Source organism: Centropristis striata, chromosome 11 (assembly GCF_030273125.1).
Source record: "Centropristis striata isolate RG_2023a ecotype Rhode Island chromosome 11, C.striata_1.0, whole genome shotgun sequence".
Taxonomy (NCBI): Eukaryota; Metazoa; Chordata; class Actinopteri; order Perciformes; family Serranidae; genus Centropristis; species Centropristis striata.
The window spans coordinates 21,644,630-21,669,917 of record NC_081527.1 but is presented as its reverse complement, the minus strand read 5'-3'; the positions used below and the strand labels follow the sequence as shown (position 1 = coordinate 21,669,917).

At 39.7% G+C, this 25,288-nt stretch overlaps 1 protein-coding gene and 1 gene segment (V, D, J or C); one reads left to right on the top strand and one right to left on the bottom strand.

Annotated features, from left to right (window-relative positions):
• Positions 1–2,275: 2,275 nt before the first annotated feature.
• On the bottom strand, positions 2,276–4,941 carry LOC131979765 (T cell receptor alpha variable 3-like; the record flags this gene model as incomplete). The annotated part of the segment is given in 2 exon segments: positions 2,276–2,565; positions 4,887–4,941. Coding segments are annotated over 2 exon segments (345 nt in total), but the record flags the coding sequence as incomplete, so codon positions are not given.
• An 11,453-nt stretch (positions 4,942–16,394) lies between these two features.
• On the top strand, positions 16,395–24,795 carry LOC131980530 (armadillo repeat-containing protein 1-like). Of its 2 annotated transcripts, none has more exons than XM_059344785.1 (7): positions 16,395–16,564; positions 18,696–18,886; positions 18,968–19,059; positions 20,801–20,990; positions 21,084–21,200; positions 21,806–21,880; positions 22,138–24,795. In XM_059344785.1, exons 2-7 carry the CDS (start codon positions 18,728–18,730, stop codon positions 22,324–22,326), a joined length of 822 nt encoding a protein of 273 aa, XP_059200768.1. In that variant the 5' UTR covers positions 16,395–16,564; positions 18,696–18,727; the 3' UTR covers positions 22,327–24,795. The 2 variants fall into 2 exon arrangements, with proteins under 2 accessions (XP_059200768.1, XP_059200767.1); XM_059344784.1 differs by having other exon boundaries at positions 16,398–16,576.
• Positions 24,796–25,288: the final 493 nt, after the last annotated feature.

Below are 25,288 nucleotides of genomic sequence, written 5' to 3'. Positions count from 1 at the left end.
ACACTTCCTCTACTTTAATCTCTGAAACATGAATACTATTGATGAATTAATATAATTGTTTGATTTTGTGCTGACAATACTGTTGGGTCCACTGGTATGCCACAGAATGACTTTGCTAATTTGTACAAACTGGACTGGTTTGAATGTAAAGGAAACAACATTCTGGATCCCTTTGTTTTCCAACTGAGGACACAAACCCCCAAACTCCATCTCCCAGAAATCAAGTTAAGTTTTATAATTTCAGGACCCCTAGATATGTCTGATAACATCATCGGTTAGAGGACAGACTTGGGGCCTCCTGCTGAGACTTTTCTCCAGAGATAAGAGGTTCTGAAGGCACATAGTCCACCCTCCCCCGACTGCTATCTGATTTTCCTGCTTGAGTCCTATGCGGACATAGCCAAACCAAAGCTGTGCATCAAGACTTAATATAATAAATGAATACAATTTAATTTTCATTAATCAACACAAACCAACAGCACTCAGCCCAAGGCCACGGTAAAAGGTATATCAACTGCTTTAAAGAGTGGTGTGTACCAAACAACTCAACTTGGAAACCAGCAGTGAACAGTGTGCAACCACACCCAGCAATGGACTGCTGGGCTCCACCAACAACCAACTCTCCAGCTCTTTCTCTGTGCCTTTCTTCACAATCCTCCTATTGTGGACTGGTAACATCCTGGGCGTCGTTTGAGATTGCAGCAAACAATGGCTTAGTACAAGATTTCACCTGTAATCAATAACTTGATTTAATGTGTCTTGTACAGTATTATTGTTGTGATATCTGTGCAGGTTATTGGTATTAGGCTTTGCCACACCAGTTAATGTTGAATGTTCGTCTTCTCACAGACACAAGGTCGTGCATGCAACTTAACTCAATTAACTAATCCCTTTTAACCTGGCACATTGAATCACATAAAAAAAGCTCAGAATTGTCTTCAGACATAGACATACAACTCTAAAGAGGAACTCAAAGAACTTCTCCCTCTCCACCATCCTTGTTAGTACGGCTCTTTGTCTTCAAGCCATGTGGCGAGTTGGATAGCTGAGGCGGACATCTTGCCTCATAGCAAACCACTATGACAAAGTTCTAGACTAGACTCTATCATCAATATATTTACAGTGTGACTCACTCTAGTCCATACAGGCATCAACTAGATGAATGTAATGTAATGTTTAAAGATTAAACAGCAGTGGAGAGAAAGGAAGATGTTGGTGGCAGCCTCTCTGACTTTGGTTGCATCTTTTGAGCTTATTTTAAAATATCTTTCTAAAAAAACAAAAGTTTGTGACTCCCTCTAGTGGATGTTGTGGAGTATTGTGTTGTCTTTGCTCCAAAGGTTTTTGTACAGAGTTTTGGTGTTTCCTGTCACTGTGGGCTGCAGAGCACAGTAGTACACAGCAGAGTCAGACAGCTGAAGCTTCTGGATCTTCAGAGGAACTGATGTCTTGTTGATTGTAGCATCAAATTTGTCTTCCTGGAACTGTGGAGCTTTATATATTTTGTTTGATACAAACTTCAGCATGTACTTTGGGAAATCATTTGCTTCTTGTTTGTACCAAAACAAATACGGGAATGAAGCACTGGTATCAAAAGTACAGTCAAGTGTAACTGTCTCTTCTTCAGTAGAGATGATAGCTCTTGTTGGCTGGATCACCTTGTCTTCTCCTTTACACTCTGGGGAAGAAGAGAACATGCAGAGGAAGAGATGAATCAATGAAGTAGAACAATCAGTAGTTTTAGAGAGTTACCTAGCCAGAGAGTCAGAAACAGACATGTAGAATAATCTGGATATTCGCTGACTTCTGTCTGACGTCAGATTAAACCATATAAAAGTTATTTAGAAGTTATTAGATGCAATCATAAATGATCCGTTTCATTTTTCTGTGAAAGACATTAAAAGCAGTCACAGCTCAGGTATTTGTGAAAAATGCTGAGAAAATAAACATGTTGCTGTTTGTATCTTACCAAAGAAAAGAGCAGCAAGAATAATCCACAGCAAATGTTCCATCTCTACAACAAGGTTTAAATCAACAGGAGGAACTAGCTGATGTTCAACATTCAGTCTGAGAATTGTTCTCGTCACAGCAGCACTTATTATTGACTGAATGGTTGAACACAGTACAGAAGTAGTGCACCGCCTACTTGACAATGTGGCCCTCTAGTGGAGGTAAAACCTTCAGTACAACAGTGTGGAGAAAAGGCTTCCAGCAGCTTGTCAGTGTGTCAGCTTGTGTTTTTGTACAGAGTTTTGGTGTTTCCTGTCACTGTGGGCTTCACAGCACAGTAGTACACAGCAGAGTCTGTCACTGCAGCAGAGGAGATCTGCAGATCCAGATGGGTTTTATCCTTCCTCACGCTAACAGACAGTCCAGACTTTGTTTCATTCTTTGTCCCCAAGTGAAAGATGAGGAACTCTGGTGGGTTTCCTGGATATTGTTGATACCAGAAGAAATAATCGCTCCCAGTTGCTTCTTTGTAGTATCTGTAGGACAGAGTAACAGTGCTGCCTTCTAAACTGAACTCTTCTGTCTTCAGTGGAGTGAGTTCTTCACAGCTGACACCTAACGGAAGAGAAAAGAGTTTTACAGTTTACTATGTTATAAAACTCTCATGAAATTAATCACATTCATTAAACAGTAAAATGAAACAGATTTTCAAAAATCCTGAATGTAACGAGCCTGTTAGAATGGATAGAACCATCAGAGAAAACACACAGTGCTGCAGTGTCAGCATGTTGAATATAGGTAATGTTGATGGTTTGTGTATTGAACTCTGTTGAAGATAGAAGTTCCTCTCTCTTCTATAGTTCAGTCACAGTTTAGCTCCTCCCTGGATCTCTCCATCTCCTCTTAGATCTGTATTTTCCCCTTCTGTCAGTTTCACTTCCTCCTGGTTAACAGACTGGTAGCTGCATTTTGTACCAGCTGGAGGTGTTTACTGGTCACTCAACAGTAGAAAGTAGTAGTCTAGTCTGGGTATACCCGTACTGCTTTGCACGCTCGAATTTCATTTCAAACCTCCATCCCATCTGGCAACCAGGGCCGTTTCTTAGCCCTGTTTTAGGGATCCAATCACAGAACGGGAAGGGACAGCAAGACGGTGACGCGTACTACTCGACAGATGGCAGCAGACATGAAACTCTCTTTCGATCTAGCTGACGGCGTTTTAAATAGTTTAGAGCGACAGTTGATTTTAAAAGAACAACAATTGACTTTACACTCTTGTTTCACCGCGAAAAAGGATGATTTACCCTTGCTTCCGACAGGATTTGGCCAAAGCCTAATCTACCAAATAGCCCCGCCACTAGCGCCGTTACTAGCCCCGCTACTAGTGCTGCCACTAGCCCCGCTACTAGCCCCGCCACTAGCGACTCTACTAGCCCCGCTACCGCTCGCTGCTGTAACGCCGGTGATCTCGCTACGAGCCGGGGGACAGCGGAGCCGCCCAGAGACCCGCAGCAGCTTGTCTATTGCCCATAAAATCAGTGGATGTGTGTGGCTGAATGACATGAGGGGGAAATAAGGTTGAAAATAAATAATCTTGCAGAAAGTGAGAACTGGAGAAGCAAAGCAGCAAGCAACACTCTCTCACAGACACACACACACACACACACACACACCGCCGGTAGACGGTGAGCAGCCAGAGCCACAACATGCTGCAGAAAAACGTTGCAGAAGCACAACTGAGCATTTTAGTCTCAAAGTAAAGATGCTAGAAGGCTAGCCTGGCTATGTAAACATAAATTTCTGTCGCTCTACATACGTTATTTGGTAATAACTGATACGATTGGCTAAGTGCTACTTACAGACGCTTTTGATAGACATTCTTAGCGTCCAATAAATGGTTCTGGAGGATCGTAAACCACGCCTCCTCTACAGAAAAATGAATGGCTGGTTTCCAGACTAATCTAATTTGTGATTAGTCTGGTGTTAGCCAGGCTAAGAAAGGTCTGGAACACCAGAAATAAACCAGCTGCAATAAGAATTGGGTTTAATAAAATGTGTATTTACATACTGTCAGCAAAACGAGTGAAAGTTTTTATTGACTTTATAGGTCCATTGATCTACAGACAACATATAAATAGAAAATTAGAGGACCTATGATTGAACCCTGTCATACACCACAAGAAGTCACAGCCTGACAGAACAGAGAAACTTATTTTATAAAACAAAAAAAAAGATCAAACCTTGAGATACCAACCACTTCATGGAAATACCTGATTCCAATCTTTAATAAAATGGTTTCATATTTCAGCAGTTACCTTCAGGGTTTCATTGGTGCTCTTTCAATATGACTGTCCTTCAGTCTGTTTTATTTTAGTTCTTAGTTTAGTTATTATCTCCTCCACAACAAAATCTACAATGTATCATCAGCTATAGTTGAAGTGTGTGACTCCCTCTAGTGGATGTTGTGGAGTATTGTGTTGTCTTTGCTCCAAAGGTTTTTGTACAGAGTTTTGGTGTTTTCCTGTCACTGTGGGCCTCACAGCACAGTAGTACACAGCAGAGTCTGTCACTGCAGCAGAGGAGATCTGCATATCCAGATGGGTTTTATCCTTCCTCACATTAACAGACAGTCCAGACTTTGTTTCATTCTTTGTCCCAAAGTGAAGGATCAGGAACTGTGGTGGGTTTCCTGGATATTGTCGATACCAGAAGAAATAATCATTTGTATCAGCTTGTTTGGAGTATCTGTAGGACAGAGTAACAGTCCTGCCATCTAAACTAAACTCTTCTGTCTTCTCTGGAGTGAGTTCTTGACAGCTGACACCTGAAAGAAAAAATAACTCTGTTATATATTATGTTACAAAATTCCCTAGGTATTAATAAAGTTCATGAAACATGAAGTCAAACGTTTTTTTTAAATGTAGAATGTAATGTACCTGTTAGAATGGATAGAACCAGTAGAGAAAACATACAATTCTGCAGTGTCAGCATGTTGAATAAAGGTAATGTTGATGGTTTGTGTATTGAACTCTGTTGAATATAGAAGTTCCTCTCTCTTCTATAGTTCAGTCACAGTTTAGCTCCTCCCTGAATCTCTCCATCTCCTCTTAGATCTGTATTTTCTCTTCTCTCAGTTACACTTCCTCCTGGTTAACAGACTGGTAGCAGCATTTTGGACCAGCTCGAGATGATCATTGGTCACTCAGCTGCAGAAAGGTCTGGAACACCAGTAATAAACCAGCTGCAAGAAGAATTGGGTTTTCACTGACAAGCTGTAGAACATTTGGAGCTCCAGGATATCAGACTCTCCAGCTCTAAGATCAAGCCTGGGCTGCTCTACGGATCAGAGACATGGTGAACAACCAACACCACAATGATGAAAGTACAAACATTCATCAGTTCTGGGCTATCTTCAGGTCAGAGATCAAGATAGTAATATATAGAGGTGTGGACAAAAATCGATACAATATAATATTGCGATATTTTGCGTGGTAATATTAAATCGATACATGGCCGGCAAGTATCGATGTTTAGTGTTCCGTCATCGTCAGTATTTGTGTTTTTGTTTTTTCCAGAGGCCGTAGCAGGCTCTCTTTTAGGAATATACTAGAGATACTGGTATCACATGATACGAAAAGATCTCAGTGTTTCCCACACAGACCATTCTGTGGCGCACCGCCACAGAATAGAGACCGACCGCCACAAAATGATTCTGTTTTTTTTTTCCTCTCTAGGGGATTAAAAAAACTGTAACGTCTGTAACGTTAGCCAACACACAGAAAACACCACATTCACATCAATAAATAAATGTTACAATGAACCGGGCCGGTCTCAGAGCTGTCAAGACTCTCCGGTAACGTTAAGGCATATTGAATGGTTTCCTTAAATGCCGTTAACGGACGAGAGCAGTCAAAGCGGCTGCTTCAAGCTAGCTACATCGAGGGTAGGTTCGCTTCCTGTTTTCAAAGTAAAAGCACAAATTCTAACGTTATAAAGGGCAACGGGCGTTTTATTTTTGTGAATGTAACTGGAAGTGCGTTGCTCACGACGGCTAGCTTGAGTAGCGCCGAATTCGTCCGAACAAAATTGTAAACAACTGGTATTTAGACAAAGTAACGACGCACTGGGGATCTAAACGGTTACTTTCTCACCTAAAAAGGTTTAAAATGATAATAAAGTGATATATTTAAAGAATTTAGGACTTTACAGCCCTAATATTTGAGGGGATAGAGTAGACTACTATGCGCACAGTCAAATCAAAAAGAATAGACCACATTTTTTAAGTTATTATGAATATTATTATTGTTGTAGTTATCAGTAGTTTTTCTGAATGTTTCCTGCTTTAATCCAGATGAGTATTGAAAGTTTTTTTTCACGGCAAAAACGGCCTTGTCAAGAGGACAAGGAGCAGCATGAGGAGGTGAAACAAAGTTGAACAGTCAAATGGCTCGTAAACGTTAATTTATCTGAATGTTCTATAGGCATCAAACAGTGGTGCTCAGGGAGAAATAGAGGACAGCAGACAAAATGCTCCTGTAAGACAGGCAGCTGCGGAAACAACAGGTGAGGTGGAAACAGAGAAGTTTAGACTTTAAATAAATAAAAAAACGAGTGGGGAATGTAGCCTATTTTAATTCTGATTTGTCTGTGGCTGTTTTTTTGCTGTTTCTCAAGCAAGACTATCCATAAATGGGCCTGAACCCAAGGAGGTCCCTTATGTAGAGCTCTTGAGTTGTTTTTCAGGAAGCCAAGAAAAATTAGGTGTTCTGATAGGACATGAAGCTGTGCACTAAATAGGCTACAGTATAAGAACCTAAAAAGAATCTGAATCAGGCTTTGTTCCTTAGGTAGTTTGTTTATTTTCTTTATTTTATTTGTCTTCATATATTTTATTTTTTACATTATTTTACCAAAATAGTTAGAACAGGTTATTGGTTGAGGTAGGTCTTAAGTTAATTATTTGAAATAAAAACCTCCAATTGAAGTTGTTTTGTGCAAATCATTCCTGTCACAGAATCTAAAGATTGAACTAGTTGGGGTGAGGAATGAAACCAGGCAGGGTTCTGGTAAAAATGTTTTTAGTTGTCTTCTCTTAAATAACTTACTTTTAAAGAAGTAAGATTGAACTGAAATGCTGTAGCTTTATAGTGTCTCAGCAGGTGACTCTGAAGAACAATAGAAACAGTTTTTTTCATGTGGCAGCTTCAGAAAGTGTTGAACACCGCCCGCTGCATCCACCCGATGACCGACTCCACCACACTGCGACACTCGATTCACCCACCGGTGTCAGTGGAGCACCACACATTGCTACCTGGTCTGTGGGAAACACTGGATCTAAGGAATCTATTGGCACCATGTGGTTAGGATATCGTTTCGAGAAGTTGTCAAAACAACGCTGCAAATTTGGCAGTTTTTTTTTTATGTTCCATTCAATAAAAATTGAGAGCAGTGAAGCTTGTTGTTTGTGAGAGTTTGATAAAATGCTGCAGTTGTTGTCGTCCATACATGCTTGATATCAGTTCAGTTCAGTTTGACTGAATACTTCAGGCTGTGAGTTTGACTGTCATTGTGAAGAAATAAAAAGACTGAAGTGAGATGAATACACTGAGAATTTTCTCTGATTGGACAAAACAATTCTTGATTGAATTTAATTGAGAATTTTCTCTGATTGGACAAAACAATTCTTGATTGAATTTAATTTTGTGGACAAAAAATGCAGTTAAACAGATAAATCTCAATATATTGTATCAATACTCACCATATTGCAAAATGCTTAAAGTCGCAATAAATTCGTATTGTGACTTAATTATCGGGATAAAATCGTATCGTTGGGCCTTTGGGGATTCACACCTCTAGTAATATATCAACAACACACTCAGGCAGGTCTATAAATGTTTCCCCAAAGACCAGGAAAGACAGGCTGGAATCAGTGGGCTGACGTGGAAACAGCTGTAATGAAAGCCCAGGACAGGAAACCCTGGAGGACTATGGTCCACACAGAGCAAACGGCTCCAACAGCAACCCCAAATCTATTATTAATGACTCACTGCACTGTTTCTAATGAAGGGAAGAGCTGAAGGTTTTTGTACACAGACTGAGTGTTTCCTGTCACTGTGGGCCTCGCAGCACAGAGTCTGTCTCTGCAGCAACATCTCATCCAGACAGTTAACAAGAGAAGACTCTGCAGGTGCTCTGGATGTTAGAAGAAATAATGGCTCCCATCAGCTTGTTTGGAGTATCTGTACAGTACAGTACAGTACAGAGCTGAATCTGAGCCAGACTGGCACAGACTGTGTCAACCCTCTGGATCAGTGGCACCGGTACTTTCCCAGTGCTCCAGATCTGTTGTCAGTTACTCATTACAGGTTACAGTACCTGTTTTATTACTTTAGATTGTTGGCTCAGCTGCAACTAAACAGTACATTTACACAGCAGTGTTCTGTCTGTCCTCATTCTGTCTTCATTCAGTAACCTGTAAGTTCTAGTTCCCTATTATTACTTTTGTAACCCCTATTCTATGTATTAAAGCTGACTTATTTTTCCAACAACCTATCTTACTGTCTGCTTTTCAATAGAAGGGGGCCTGAGTTCATTTGATTCTCAGTTATTTATATTCCTATTTTATAACTGCGTTCTTAACCACAACACTTTCAAAACATTTAATTAAAATCAAAGGACACAAACAACTGTACTTTAAATCCAAGTTCCTGTATCAGGATTTTATTCACAAAATAAATAGTTGATAATGTAAAAGTAAATAAATAAATTATTTGGGTCACAGCTTATAAATCTGAGTTCACAGATACAGATTTCCTTTTGAAAAAACCTTCAGTTCAATCAAATAACCTTTAAATCAAACATTCAGTTTCCAAATTTAATTTAGTTACCTTTCAATTCACAATACCTTTATACCTTTTAAATTTGCTTCAGCCAATACACTTATCACCAACCTGTAATTTAATCCCAAACCAAAATTGTTAACACTTTATATAAACATTATATAAACATTATATATACATATATGTATATATATATATATCAATTTGTTTACCTGTGGTACCACACACACACAATAAATGTATAACCAAAAAAAAAGCCGGCAAAACACAAAATACCCAAAATAACCGTTGCAGGCCTGATACTTGCTGTTTTCCCGGGGTTCCTTAGAAACAGTTAGAACAATATGGCGTCCTCACGTCGGTAGAAATGAGTCAGCAATCCCAATGGCAAGCAGGGGAACAAAACGGCGGTTGAAGAAAACCAGAGAACACAAAAGGTCCTCTCTCTGGAAACACTGCGGCCAGCATGGGTCTCCCTCTCGTCAGCTGTCGTCTCCTTTTAGAAGATTAAAGTCCACTAAATGTCCATGCATCATTTTTTTAAATAACATTAGCGCTAGCAGTTTCATAAACAATAAGTTAACATGACGATAGCAATTTGCTAATATTAATAAACGGCACAGTCGCGAGCGAGAAGCTGGCGACACACAATTTAACACAACCTCACTGTAATTACCCATCACAGCTAATATTTACCTTTTTTGAAGATGCAATAAATATACTTTTTGTGAAGGAAACTAGTCGTCTGCTCCAGTTAAAAAGTAAAATACATTGTATCTCCTCTGACGGACAACGGCTCTTCCTTCTGTCTGGTTGGCAGGGAAAAAGAACTAACGGCACACACGCAGATTTTGGACCCAGTGTTAAATCCCGACCCTTAAACAAACACCAAAATCTGATTGGCTGGTAAAACCTTGAACATCCAATCAATAAGAAAAACCACAACAAGTTTGATAGCTCTAAATTGGAATGTAGTGGGGCGGATTAGCTGAACAATCGTTCACTTTGTGATAAAAGCATGAAATTTGGTAGATGTGTTGGTGAATATGTTTCAAACAAATCTGGATATTGGGCCACCTCAAAAGCGCCCCCTAGTGGCCGTGGCAGGCATTTGTTATACGAATAAATCAATAATGAATAAATACTGCCCTTTTAATAATACCAACTGGTGATGAATTTTATATTGTTGGAAAGCCTGATTAGTCACCTCTACAAAGAGGTACAGCTTGTAAGGATCGTGCATTCATGGAATGAGCAACGGGGCTAAACGTGTCGGTAGCACCCCCCAAAAATGTGCATCCCCTGTGGGGCGGATTAGCTCAATAAATCACAAGAATTGTTTATTTTGTGATAGAAGCACACAATTTGGTGGATGTGTTGGTGGATATGTTTCAAACAAATCTGTATATTAGGCCATCGCAAATTCGCCCCCAAGTGGCCATAGCAGTCATTTTCTTCGTTAAAATTACAAAAAATATTTAAATTATTTCTTAAAATATTTAAAAAATGTAAACTAAATATACAAACGTAAATTAAAAAGTGTAAATACACATATTAAATTAACAAATCTCCAGTTAGACACTCTTTCAGTTATTTTTCCTGCCCCACCACAATCGGGCTAGCCATCGAGCTAGCTAGCAAATGAGCTAGCTAGCATTTGCTACCTGGGACAAGCAGTGCAGTGGACTGTCCATCAAGGTATGTCTAAATATTTTATTTCACCTGTTATGAATAAAATATGCTATGAACATCATAAAGGCTACAGAGAAAAACAATCATCATGGGCCTTGGCGGAAAAGTAAATTAGCAAGATAGCAAAAATAGGTACTTAAGCTAGCTAGTTAGCTTGGAACATGTATCAGTGGCTGTTTGGTGTGAAAGCTTAATAAGACACTGTTAAATTATGTCCTGTGGAATGTGGACATCTCTCTCTGCACACACACACACACACACACACACACACACACAGGCACACACACGAACACACACACACACACACACACTATATGTCATATGTCTTCTTTGCCCATGTGGTTCTTTTTTTCTTTTTTTTAAAATGTATTTTATAACTCCATCAGAGTTAGTCAGGCGGCTTAGGACCAGATTTGAGAAGAAAGGGGACACGCCGGACAAAAGCACCAACATTTTTCCACATGCTCTCTATCACCAAAGGTTTCAACTTTTGGTAGGAGCCACTTCATCAAGATTGCAGATAGGAGATGGCAGCCATATAAGCCATAAGTCTATGAGAACCAATATATCTTCCAAGCCACTTAGAAGGTCAATCTTGGTGTCAAAATATACATTTTCTGGGTCAAAGAATAATTTAAAGCTATTGAGAATATCACTGGATGACTCACTGTAAATAATTTGTTGATCAAGATCTGACATGAGATGAAAGTGTACCCTTGATTTTTTTGAGCAGTGTACATGGCAGCTAATCCACACGTGAACATTGATTCCAAACAGTTTCAACTCAGGATACCCTGCTGCAGCACTTGAAGCGAGATGCCCAGTCTGAGTGAAAATGAACATATCTATTTGATCAAATTATCATCTAGTGATATTCTCAATAGCTTTAAATGATTCCTGGACCCAGAAAATGTATATTTTGACACCAAGATTGACCTTCTGAGTGGCTTGGAAGATATAGCATTTGTCATAGACTTTATATGGCTGCCATCACCGCAATCTTGATGAAGTGGCTCCTACTAAAAATTGAAACCTATAATGATAGAGAGTATGTGGAAAAAATGTGGTGCTCTTGTCCGGCGTGTCCCCTTTATTTGGCTAAGCCGCCTGACTAAGTCACACACCTCAGTACAAGGATTTTGCCAGAAAGAGTAACCTGCTACAAGTAACCCTAGTAGAATTTTTAAAATGTATGATTTTTTTCTCTGCCTAAATGTGTTTTATTTTTATTGTTGCAGGTCATACAATATTGAAAATTATTTTTTCTTTTTAAGGAGCAAAAGAAGAATACAAGCCAAAGAGGAGGCCGTAGCCTGTGAATGGGAATATCAAGACCTAATAAAATGTTATACAAAGTTAATGTTCTTTTCTATTAGACTGTAATAAAGCTTTTGTCACTTTAACATGTCTCTAAATTATATTTGTGGTGCTGAAAACATGAAACAGCAGCTGTAGGGTAGGCAAAGCATTCCACGCCAGTAACCACCGGCGGCCATTTTTAAAAATGGCCGCCACAGCCATCAGAATTTTTTTTTGCGATGGCCCAATATCCAGATTCACTAAACATGTATTCAGCAATGAGTGTACCAAATTTGATGCTTTTATCACAAAATGAACGATTGTTCAGCTAATCCGCCCCACCCCCCCGTCCCGGATGCTCATTTTTGGGGGGTGCTACCCAGACGTTTAGCCCCGTTGCTCATTCCATGAATGCACGATCCTTACAAGCTGTACCTCGTTGTAAAGGTGACTAATCAGGCTTTCCAACAATATACAATTCATCACCAGTTGGTATTATTAAAAGGGCAGTTTTTATTCATTATTGATTTATTCGTATAACGAATGCCTGCCACGGCCACTAGGGGGCGCTTTTGAGGAGGCCCAATATCCAGATTTGTTTGAAACATATTCACCAACACATCCACCAAATTTCATGCTTTTATCATAAAGTGAACGATTGGTGTAAAATATTGAGCTAATCCGCCCCACTAATGTACATTCAACCTAACCTGGAAAGGTGATGCATTCAAAGACCATAGTAAATTTAATCTTCAACTTTGTAAAAAACAAAAAACATCTATTTCAGTTTCCTATTTGATCTTATTAAATTTTGTACATATTAAAAGATACATTTCACAATAGCATGTGGGCTAATGAATCGTTTTAACCTTTTAACCTTTAGCCACTGGGCTACACTTTGATCCTGATGCTGTTATATAGCCGCAGTTTTCTGAGGAATGACCTCTCTGTTTTCTCTGTAAAGTCCTTTGAGATGACGAACTGTGCTTTGAGCAGAGTCTTCTCCCCCTAAAGATTTTCGAACAGGTTGTTTCTCCCAGCAGCTCAGTCTTTCATTTCTGAAGTTAGTGGCGCCTTCTAGTGGTGTAGTAATTGGGAGTATAAAGCACAAAGAGTCAGTTAGGGAAGGAGGGCGGTGAGGAGGACAGGTCCAACAAACCAGGACTTTCACCAGGAGATGGAGAGGACGGAAAATTACCAATAAAGACACAAAAAAACACAAAATTACCAAAACAATGTCAAGAAAGACCAACTAAATAGATAAAATTACCAAAAAAAATTATGTAAAATGACCAAGAAAGACACAAAAAGACACAAAATGATCAAAAAAGGTGCAAAATGACTTAAACAAAGTCATAAAAGACAACAAAAACCCTCAACTGTTTCCCAGCAGATCAGTGTTGGTGTCCATGTTTTACCAAAGTGCAGCATGTTATTCAAACATCTCTGAACTTTCCTCATCATGTTTTTACTGAACTATGTCACTTCCAGTAGTCACGTCGTCCTCCTAACTACATCACTTCCAGCATTTACATCATTTATTTCCTCTTTAAACTGTCTTTTAGAGCCAAACCAGGGACTGTTTGGCCCTAACCTTAGAGAAGTGCTGATGGAGCACAAATTCAACAAAACCAAAGCTTTTTGTTCCAGCACTGAACCTTACCATGATGTGTGATGATGAATGGTTGTTTCTAGAAACTCTGAACCAACGCTCCTACGGTGGTTTTGTGCTGACAGACGAGCTGTTCTGTCTTCAGGTTGGAGATCTTGTTGGTTTTCAGGTGATTCTCCATTCACAAGTTAGATTTTTTCAGCCAGGAGGAGGTGATCGGCTGAAAGGTTATTATGGGATGTTTGCCCAACGACTCGCAGTAAAAAACCTCCCCCAGTCTAGTGTGTTTAGCACACCCTCTAAGTAAATAAACCAGCTGGAGCAAAGGAGCAATATCTGAACTGTATAATTTGCTAATGTCATTGGGATGATAAGGGGATGGGACGGAGAGAGGATTTGGGGATAGAGATCTCCCCAGGGGACTGGAAATATATTTGTAGTAAAGCTCACACTCAAAATTAAGATTATTACAATATAAATGGACAATGCAAACTTATATCACATTATATACACATTAGACATTATTTCATTGCGGCAATGTGGGAAAATCAAGATTTTATGGGAGGAAGTTAAAAAAGCATTTGAAAAGGTTATCTCAAAAGATTGCTTGATGAACCCTGGCCTTTTTATTTTAGGATCCTATCCCACGGGTCACATGTGACCTGCACTTTTTGTAATATACATCCAGAGACTGTTTACAATCTATTTTTTGAATCCTATGGCAGGGCATCTGTCGTAACATTTGGGATAATATTGGTTTGCCTAAAAATGTACTATTTGGATCTACAATGTATGAAAAAATACTTATTATCAATATTTATTATTATAATTATTATCAAAAGATATTATCAATGTAACCTCATTACAATGTTAGCTAAGTTTTATATTCATAAATGCAAGGTTCTGAAAACCCAACCTGCTTTCTGAATGAGAACTTTACTTCAAAACGCTGTCTAACTCCCTCAACCAAAAAGCTGTAGAGTGTAATTCTGTGCTCCAGATTTAACATATTTACTGAATCTGTGTGAGTGTATAATTATAAATGCATATATGTATATATATATATATACATATATAAACTACACACAAAAAGTAAGGCAATTTGTGTTTGGTAGATTATTTTGTTGTTGTAACAATGCTTTTTGGCAATAAATCTTATACTGTTGGAAAGCCTGAAGCCTCCCCTTTGAAAAGGTACCACATGTGTAAGGAACATCCGTTTGTGGGATTAGCAGCAGAGCTGAGTGTGTAGGTTGCACCAAAGAAAAATGTGTCAAGTCTTCTCTGCCAATGCCTAGGCTACTTTGCCATTGACTCTTGTTTGGTGTTTGGTGGATTGGATGATTGAAGTTTGAAGGAACAAGACATATTGACAATTTAATAATTCATTAATTTAAGGAACATGAGCCTCAGGCCATTCCATCCTCTCCACAGCAGAGAGCCGTCGGCCATATTGTCTTGCAAACCTTGATTGCATATCTGCTGAAGTCAGCCTACGATGCCTAAGTGCTGACACTGTGAGAAAACGTCTTCTTGGGACGCCCACTTCGTGGCCTGTCTCTGACATCCCCCGTTATATTGAACTTGGCCTTCACTTTGAAGATGATACTAGGGTTCACTACAAATAATGCCGCAACTTGGTTTTGCGGAACATCAGCTTGAAGTTGCCCTATCACACAGACCCTATCCAGATCAGTCAAACGTGGCATGCCGATTCTTGGAACAGACACCAACTGTACTGACTGTACTGACTATATACTGTAGCAGGGCCCATTCTCACAGGTGCTGCCAATCAAGTTTCTGATTGGCACCTGATTGGCATCACCTGGGAGTACCAAAAGCTCAAAATAAGAGTCAATAGCAACAGCAAAATAATGAGAAGATTTGGCACATTTTTCTTGGGCACAGCCTACACACTCAGCTCTGCTGCTTATCCCTCAAATGCATGTTCCTTACACATGTGGTACCATTTAAAAGGCTTCAGGCTTTCCAACAGTATAAGATTTATTGCCGAAAAGCATTGTTACAATAACAAAATAATCTACCCAACACAAATTGCCTTACTTTTTGTGTGTAGTTTATATATATATATATATATATATATACTGTTACTGATTTCTTACATTCTTTAAAAATCTTGGCTAAACCAACATAAATCCAATATTTGTATAATGTAATCTTCACCAATAAAGATGAGAAAAAAAGACAAAAAAGTTCCTGAGCTGATGAGTCTATTGCCCTCTGCTGGATGGAACACGGGCCATTATAAACAATTTCATAACCTTTTTGCAGACATGATTATTCAGACATACAGTTGTTTTTTTCCCACTTTCTCATAGTCAGAATCTAATAAATCCTGCTTTAAGTTTATTTTGTTGCTCAAACTTTTGTAATATTACTTAAGTTACATTTCAATGCATGACTTTGACTTGTAACAGAGTTTATAGGCTACAGTTTTACTGCAAACAGCCAAACTCTTACCAGGTATATTTGTCTAGTATCTTCACCGTCAAAATATCAACTGAACAAGTGAATTTTAAAATAAATATAAAAATACACCATATTAATTGTTTTTAACATATATTTATAGTGGTATTTTTCTCCAGTAGGAAATATAATTTATTACTTTATTTCTTTTTATTTTGACATTAAGTTGTCAATCACAACTCGTCTCTTTCGTTGTAATAAAAACACCTTGTTGCCGTTTTTTTTAATTACATTTGGGACATTAATTAATGACGTTGTGAGTTGAAGTCCGGCAAAAAGTTCTTTAACTGATTTTAACGTTTTCTTTTATTGATTTCTAAATTTCCTTTTGAATGTTGTCCTGCCTGTTTGTCCTGATGATTCTCATGTCCTCTGAGAAGAACTTTGAATTGTCAGTCTCTCTCTCTCTCTCTCTGGTGAACCAGTGAATCTGATCCCGGATCAGCTAGGGTTGGGGGACCTTTAAGTCTTAGAACACGGCCTCTCATTGGTCAGCAGAATGAGGTGGCGGCTCTTCATCCAATCACAGGCCTTGTTGTTGCTCTGTGGCTCTGCTGGTTGCTTGTCAGCAGGAAGAGCCGCCGCCGTTTATTTACTGTCCCTGAAATCAGCATCAGTTTTACTTTGGAACCGGATCAGAGTTGGACCAGTGACCCGCAGCCGACCCGGACCGGACAAGCAGCAGGTACCCACTCAGGTGAGCTGTTAGCATTAGCCCGCGGCGGCCCGACGACGGAGACCCTAGAACAAGCTTCCGACAGGCGGCCGGCCGCGGGGCGACGCCCGGTAGAAGACCGGTAGAACCTCCACCGGTCCGAACCAGACCTCAGGTAGAGATCTGGTGGTTCTGAGATCCAGGTGAACCTCAGCGTGTTCATACGACCTGCAGACGGACTGGAAACCTTTCTGTTTAATACGACGGGTTCGGTTATCTACCAACTTATAACTTAAATAATAATTATTAGTTATCATCATTTTAAAAATGTTGGACTTTGTGTGTATAATGTTTTTCAGAGTTTAGGTGAACCTCATGTTCACACGCCCTGCAGAGTCTCTGCTTCTACTTTAATCTGATATGATTTATCTACCAACCTATAATAATAATAATAATAATAATGATAATTATTATTATAGGTTGGTAGATAACTCGTCATTATAATAATAATGATAATTATTATTATTATTGTTGATATTATTATTATATTTAACATGTGCACACTGTCACCAAAGATAGCGTTAAAATTTGGTGATTTAAGTACAAAATGTAAAAGTACTCGTGCAAAATATTATTATTATTATTATTATTATTATTATTATTATTATTATTATTATTATATTGTATATTATATCTTGCATAAATATAACATAAATAAATCAACTACAACCAAAACAAATAAAATAGACTTTAAACATTACACTGAGAAATATAGGGTTTTTTTCTCCAGTTCTTACTGCCTATCAAACATTTACAGCTTTACCATTTTTATATATCAAACTATAAGTCAATATAGAAACAAGCCTACTTATTATATTTAAAATGTTGGGCTTTGTGTGTTTAATGTTTTTCAGAGTTCAGGTGAACCAGATGTTGACACACCCTGCAGACTCTCTAACAGCTTCTGTTTTAATCTGATTTATGATTTATCAGATATTTGAACATTTGAACATCTGCACTGATCTGTTTAGCACTGTATTTATTCAACATTATTTATAATAGTTAAACTATTTTCACTACCTACTGCTATCTGCTGCAAAACAAACCCCTATTGAATTTATTTATATTACAATAGTATATATTACTATACATATGCACTTTACTGCATTTTTGCACTTCTGGTTAGATGCTAAACTGAATTTTGTTGTACAAGTACCTGTACTCTGTGTAATGAGGTTAATCTAATCTAATCTAATCTACCAACCTATAATAATAATTATTATTATTATTATTATTATTATATCTAAAATGTACACATGTACTTAAAGTATTCATGCAAAATAATATTATTATTATTATTATTGACTTGTTCATTCATGTAGTTGTAATAATGTGTGTGTAAATGAAGTGAAGCTGCAGTGAAAGTCCATTATAACTCTGATGTAGTGAGTAAATATAAAGTATCTCAGTCTGGTTTGATTGTCTGTCAGTGATCCGTCACATCATGATAAACACTGAATCAGCAGGTTTCTGGTTCAGTGTGGCGTCTTTACTTCAGTCAGCTGGATCAGCTGAGAGGAACTTTACATAAATACTGAGAGGAATCTGTACATTTATAATCAGCTGCTGTTCACAGACGCTTAAAGGACCCGTTCACATTCCTCCATGTCTGATTATACCTCACACTGAGCAGAGAGGAGAGGACAGGAGATGCTGGAAACATGACAATACTTCAATATGTGGAGAAAACAGTTTTTTTCTGAATATTTATGACTGAATACCATTTCATATAAATTTCAAAAAATTATCAGATAAATTCAACTATTTTTTTCTGGTTTTTGTCATTCTAACTGTGGTATTCTGCACTAAGACATGTTTGAGTTGTTCTGATTGTGCTGATTCCACAGAGCTGCAGGACTTATAGATTTATATAGATTTTATTTGTTGCAGTGAAACACGAGGACACAGAGAGGAGGATGTAAAAGAAACTGCTTGTGGGGGTCCAGAGGGTTAATGTCCAGATATTTCCAGATATTAATCATCATTTTGTTTCTGAAACCGTCGGAGCTCTCAGTTTTTAATAATCTTCTGTAGAGTTTACTTCGAGGCTTCAGTAGAGTTGTGAAGTCTCAGTCTCTGAGTGCAGGTCTGTTGTCCTCAGTGTCGTGTTTTATGGGTGAGTGAGCGGCAGCCATGACGGAGCCGGACGCCCTGGCCGTGGTCAACCAGCTGCGGGACCTGGCCGCTGACCCCATGAACCGCAGGGCCATCGTCCAGGACCAGGGCTGCCTGCCGGGACTGATCCTATTCCTGGACAACACCAACCCTCAGGTGGTCTACTCCGCCCTGCTGGTGAGCTGACGGAAGGGCCGGCCGGGGGTTTGCTCCGCCTCCCGCTGGTATCGGGCTAACTGTTATTGGTTGTTGTCTCAGGCCATCCGGTACCTGGCAGAGTGCCGAGCCAACCGGGAGAAGCTGAAGGGCGAGCTGGGGATGATGCTGAGTCTGCAGAACGTCGTGCACAAGTGAGTCTGACCCTGAAGTCTGTGTACCAGTTTATTATTGAGTCATCTGGTTGTTTTAAATACATTTAGGGCCCGAGCATTAACAGTGCGAGGACCCTATTGAAATTGGTCCGTTTATTATCATAACCGCAAATGAATCGCGTTTTTGAGGGCTTTATCATATTCCAAAACTCACCAAACTTGGGACAAAATTCAGTCCCGTTGAAAATTTACGTATTTCATTGGTTTCAGAAATGGGCGTGGCAAATGACCTACTAGCGCCCCCTAGAATTGAGCACCTAAAACAGGTTTGTCATAGAGACACGAAATTTGGTACATACATGTATCATGGGAAGACACACCAAAGAGTCTCTAGAACCCATACCCAAAAATGAACAGGAAGTCGACCATCTTGGATCGAAAATGGCGTTTTAGACGTTTTTCGCCATTTCCATTTCGCCATTTCGTCACATACTTTAACAAACTCCTCCTACAGATATAATCCGATCGACTTCGGACTTGTTCAGCACCATCACAAGGCCTTTTGACATCAAAAGTTATTAAAAGCTTTGCAGACCGTCACACTATGTGGGCGTGGCATGGCGGCAAAATATGGCATTTTGGCATAAATCACGAGACTCTATAACTTGAACATACATTTTCCTCTAACTTGTCATGCATGATGATGGTCCATCACTGAACAGTTCTACATAACAATATTTCATAAAGTCCCGCCCTTTTTGATTAGCCACGCCCCATTTTCCTAACTAATGAACCGTTTGTGGTAGAGACTTGCATGAGGTGTCAGTGTACTCAGCAGAGAGTTCTTGATTACCTCGCCCCTTCAATGGCCGATGGACCTGCCGTGGCCAGCTTCCCCGACAGCTCCACTCTGCTCGGGCCCGTTCAGCGATACTTGCAACTTTATTTAAAAATGTTTTGGACTCGACTCTAAAGTAGTCCTGAACCACAGCCCAAGATTTAATCTTCAGATGTTTGTCCAAAACAAAGAGATTCAGTTTGTTTTGATATGAAACAGAGAAAAACATCCAATGGTGACTCGTGAGTTCTCAGACGTCACGTTATGGAACAAACAGTTCTGTTTCTCAGGAAAGGTCTGATCTCAGGGCTCCAGAGACTCTGAGAAACCAGGAACTAATGAATCATCAGTTTTTTCCTGAAGTCAGTTTCACTGTGTTGTTGTTCTGTTTCATGAGTTTTCTGGCGGAAAGGTCGACTCATTGTTAGTTTGACCTGCAGATAAAACTCAGAACACAGATAAGGTTCAACACAGTCTGTAATTCATCACTTCTCCATGTTTGACTCGTGTGGAAGCAGAAAAATAAAGTTGCTCACTAGATGTTGTTGGTAGATGTCGTCTCCCTGAGGACAGTGTCAGCGCTGAGATCATGTGGTCCTCCTGTGCAGCTCCTGGAGCAGGAGGAGGTCCTGGAGGTTCCTCATGAACCCACACAGCTCTCTGATTCTTCATTCAAACTGCAACACACTCTATCTGATCAGGACCTAATATTAGCCGTGTTATTTTGAAATGTGTCATTAAAGAAAATGTGAATTAGTGAGTTTCCATGAACTTATTCAGAAAAAGAAAAAGAAAATAAAAGTTTCCATCTCCTTTTTAGAGTATTAACTCTTTTTATAAAAAAGACAAAAACACCTGAAGCCATGTTTCCATCTGGCTTTCCTCATGAGAATTCTTCAGGGCTTCCAGCTCTGAATCAAACATTTCCTCCACTTTCATCAGATCCACGACTCCCGGGGAGACGAAGCTGCTGGCGTCGGAGATCTACGAGCTCCTGCAGGCGTCCGGCGACGCCGACTCGGAGCCGGCGGAGGAGGCCGTCAGCAGCCGCCGCAAAGCCCAGTTCTTCCTGGGATCCAGCAACAAGAGGGCCAAGACCGTCATTCTGCACATCGACGGGCTGGACGACTCGGTGATCTCTTCATTAAGTCTTTCATTCATTCATTAATCATTGTGAAAGTTCCAGGTTTCTGTTGAGGACTAACAGTTAGCTGCTGTGTGTCAGAGCCGGAGGAGTCTGTGTGAGGAGGCTCTGCTGAAGATCAGAGGAGTCATCAGCTTCACCTTCCAGATGACCGTCAAGAGATGCATCGTCCGGATCCGCTCCGACCTAAAGGCCGAGGTGAGACACAGAACAGCTGATCACCAGTTGGAGGTAAAAGAGATGATGTCATAAAGATCTGAATTGGGCAAAAGGAAAAGAGTATTAGTTAACCCTCTGAATCCCAACAACCAGCTTCCTTCTACATTTTCCTCTCTGTGGCCTTGAATTTCACTGCAATTTTTTGCATAAAGAAGTATCACAATTTTAAGCTTTGTTTTGGTTGGAACGGAAATAGAAACTTCATAGCCGATGATCTGTTCACGTCTGTCAGAAAGTTCAAATGTCAACAATAAAATCTGTTTTTACAGTTTCTCTATACGATAATCGCTGGATTATTGGCGATGTTTTTGAAAAAAACATGTTTAAATTGAGTAAAAGTAAAAATTGGTTCAGAGGGTGAACCTACTTTATTAAGATATAAAAAGGTTTTCATCTTTAATTACAATTTAATTTTATTAAATTTCCTGGACCTGGAATTCTTTACTCCGTAAAGACAAAATAGACCAAAATATCCTGTTGCCCTGGTAACTTGAAGCGACACGTCTTTTTTCAGAGCACTTTGTAGTTCATTTATCTGTGGATGCAACCCAACATCAGATTAATGTGTAAATTATCTTTTTCAGGCGCTGGCGTCTGCGATCGCGTCCACTCAGGTGATGAAGGCTCAGCAGGTGGTCAAAGGAGAGAATGGAGACGAGGTCAGTCTGTAGTTTTCACTCCACAGGTTCACAGGTTCGAGGATCTAAGGGTTTTTAAAGATTGCTCTGGTAAACTGTGAACTCTTCTGCAGGATTCATTGTGACGTCTTTATAATTAGCTAGAACAATAATCTGCATGTGACGGTGATAGACGTTGAAAAATCAGAGGACCCAACACGCGACCCTGTGGGACTCCGTCAGCATCATTCTCAGTATCAGTTACCTCCTGAAGGTCCAGTAAACGTTTTTGTCTCCAGGTGTTGATCCCGCTGGCTGAGGATGGCTCGGCGGTGGAGGCGAACCTGGACCTGCCAGACTACCTGCCGGAAGACGAGAGTCCGTCTCAGGAGCCCGACAAAGCGGTGAGCCGGGTGGGGTCGGGCCAGGACGGGAGCAGCTGGGTGGGAGCCGCCGCCAACTTCCTGTCCCGCTCCTTCTACTGGTGACCCCGTGGGGAACCGCCCCTCCTCGACCTGCCGCCTCCTCTCAGAACCAAAATCTACCAGCTGCCAAATCTCTCCGCTGTCCGTCTCCACCGGAGACAACACTCTGAGAGGGACTTCTGACAGCGAGGACGTGCAGCTGCTCCTTCTGATCAACAACAGGATCCTGTTTCATTTTTCAGTCCGTCTCTGTACACGGGTCCAACTGTTCCAAACCAAATTGTCTTAATGGACAGGAAGTGTTTTGCAGCGATGTGAACAAACACAGACAAGATCAAATCAACAGGATGGAACAGGGCGTCCCTCCTCATTATTAATCTAACATCACTTCCTGTCAGGCTGCAGCTCACTCTCTCTTATTGTTCCTCTGCTTCATCCAGAATAATCACAAATATCCAAAACTCTCCAAATAATATTATCACGAACTGGTAATCAATGGGAACAAGAACAAATCTTTTCATTCTTTACAACTGAGATCGTTTCTTCACTGATTTATAAAACAGATGAAGCTGTTGAAGTTTTAGTGTTTTGACGCTGGCCAACACAAACACTTTCCTGTTTCTCTGATCACAGCAGCAGCTTCAGCTCCAGGGTTTGTTTCTAAAATGATGTCATGGTCTATTATTACCTGCATTTTTTTAAATAATTAACGTACAGACCAAGCTTATAGATGAGGTTCTGACTCATTAATATGCACACTTATGACGAAACACGAAGCCTGTGGCTGCCGAGCTAACCGCTAACTCCCTAACTGACTCGGTCCCAACAGAAAACTGTTTTCTCCTAAATATTGTACGGTGATATTCAACTAAGTTAAAACAAATCAAAACTCAAAGTGACAGTGAGCTGCATCTTCCTGTAAGCTCAGACATCTCACTCCTTCTTTCCTCCTGCATCATCGACAGAACGCTGCTTTTATTTTATTTTCACAGGTCCCGGCCCTGGATCCTGGACTCAGCCCCCGTCCTGGATCCTGGACTTTTGCCTTCATACTGAACTGAGTCTAAAGCTCCCTGTGGATCTGAACTCTGTTTTCTGGAGAAATGTTACCTGAGTTTGTTCCTGATGTCAACAGAAACAGTTTTGCACTTTTTCATCTGAAGTGGTTTTTAAATTAGATTAGGAGATTAACGTGTGAGTTCACTTTATTAACAGAGTGAGCAGCTGGTGAGGAGAACAGCTGATCAGGTATCAGGACATTCTGTTGTTGAACTAAAGAAGAAAACTTGATGTTACATGTTAAAGTTTAAGATACAAAGACTTGAGAGTCTCCACTGCAGGACTCGGAAGGTGATTTACTTCACATTCTCCTTTTTATTGCAGCTTTGGTCCCTCAGACGACCTTTAATGAGTACGTACAGTTCTTGCTGTCCTGTTGTTCATTCTGTTAGTTTGTGTGTTTGTGTACCTGCCAGGTGTGCTCATAGCTCCGCCCACACTGCACACGGTCCAATCACATCCCAAGGGGCCCGCTGTCACATGATCACGCGAATCTAAATTCGGTTTTGTCCCAATTATCACGAGACAGACATGTCAAGTATTTCTTCTGAAGCTTATTTTGTTGCTTTGTTGAGTTAACACAAAAAGTTTCTCATACTAAATGACTTAGAACTAAATCCAAAACCCAAACCCAAAACCCAAAACATAATTAGTCATAAAGAAATATACAATAACCAAGCCAACCTGCTGGTCTTTTTAGTTTCAGTCTGAGTTCACGGCAGAAACAAAGTTTACAGCCATGTAGTTTTAGAGGTATAACCAGGAAAATTGAATTTCAGAATTCAGTAAAACTTCCTCAACTGTGCAAAAAAGTTTTCACGCAGGATCACCACCTTATGAACAAACGTCAGCAGTTTATTCTCTTTATTCACATTCCTGTTGATAAGATTTTTCTCGACGGCACCTTCAATTTCTCATTCAGTCTGACTGCTTCAGCTCCTCACAGCTGTTAGAGGGGTTAGTTTCTCTGGCTTCAGATCCTCACAGAGTGAGAAAGAACAAACTAAAAAGTAAATCTCATCCAAAAACAACAGCCAACATGAAGCAATGACTGAAGTAAGCTGCAAACAGGATGAAGTCAACAAGTGTTCAGGGCTGTCTGTCTGTAATGAGAGGGACAGGAGTCAGCTTTTATTATATAAAGATGTTTACTGAACACATTGATCAGGATCCAACTAAGAGGAACAGGAAACTTTGGGTCTTTAATCTCATGAAGCAGTGTTTTTGTCGTCACATTCTTGTTTCTGAGCCGTAACTTTATTAAAATCAGTTTTCTTTCTTTAACCTGCATGAACAGAACTGAACTCAGGTTTTATTTCAAGTGGAACAATTCATATTTTTCTCTTTTTTATTATTGTTATTATTATTATTATTGTGATTTCTATTGAAATCCTGATTTTAATTTATTTCTATGCCGTGTTCCTCCTCAGTGTGCCGCTGTACAAACATTCAGAGAATAAAAACATGAATGTTTGTCTGTTTGCTCATTCTTTAGCGTCATTTTTCACAATTTTATTGCAACATTAAACTCTGATGTTGAAACTTTGAGCCGAGTCATTGAGTCATCGAGTCCTGAACATACGGTAAGGTCTGACACACGATCCAGTTATTCATATTTAATTATGTTTTATACTGTGAATGCATCCTTACTGATTTTATTGATATTAATAATAATCAATTAGTAGAAGCATCATAATCAATAAATGGATTTAAAAAAAAGACTTCAATCATAAAACAAAAGTTAATTTTGTTAAAGTTGAAAATCATTTAATAAGTTCTTAATGATTAACGTGGTGTCAGATCAGGACATCACGAGTCTACGCAGAGAGGGCGTCCGCGACCGGAAGATCACTGCACACTGCACCGTCCTTCACAATAAAAGCCCCAACTGAATTTGGCTAGTGATGGTCAGGATTTTTTATTTGACTTTTTTTCCCCCCACAATTTTCTTCATGATCTTAATGTT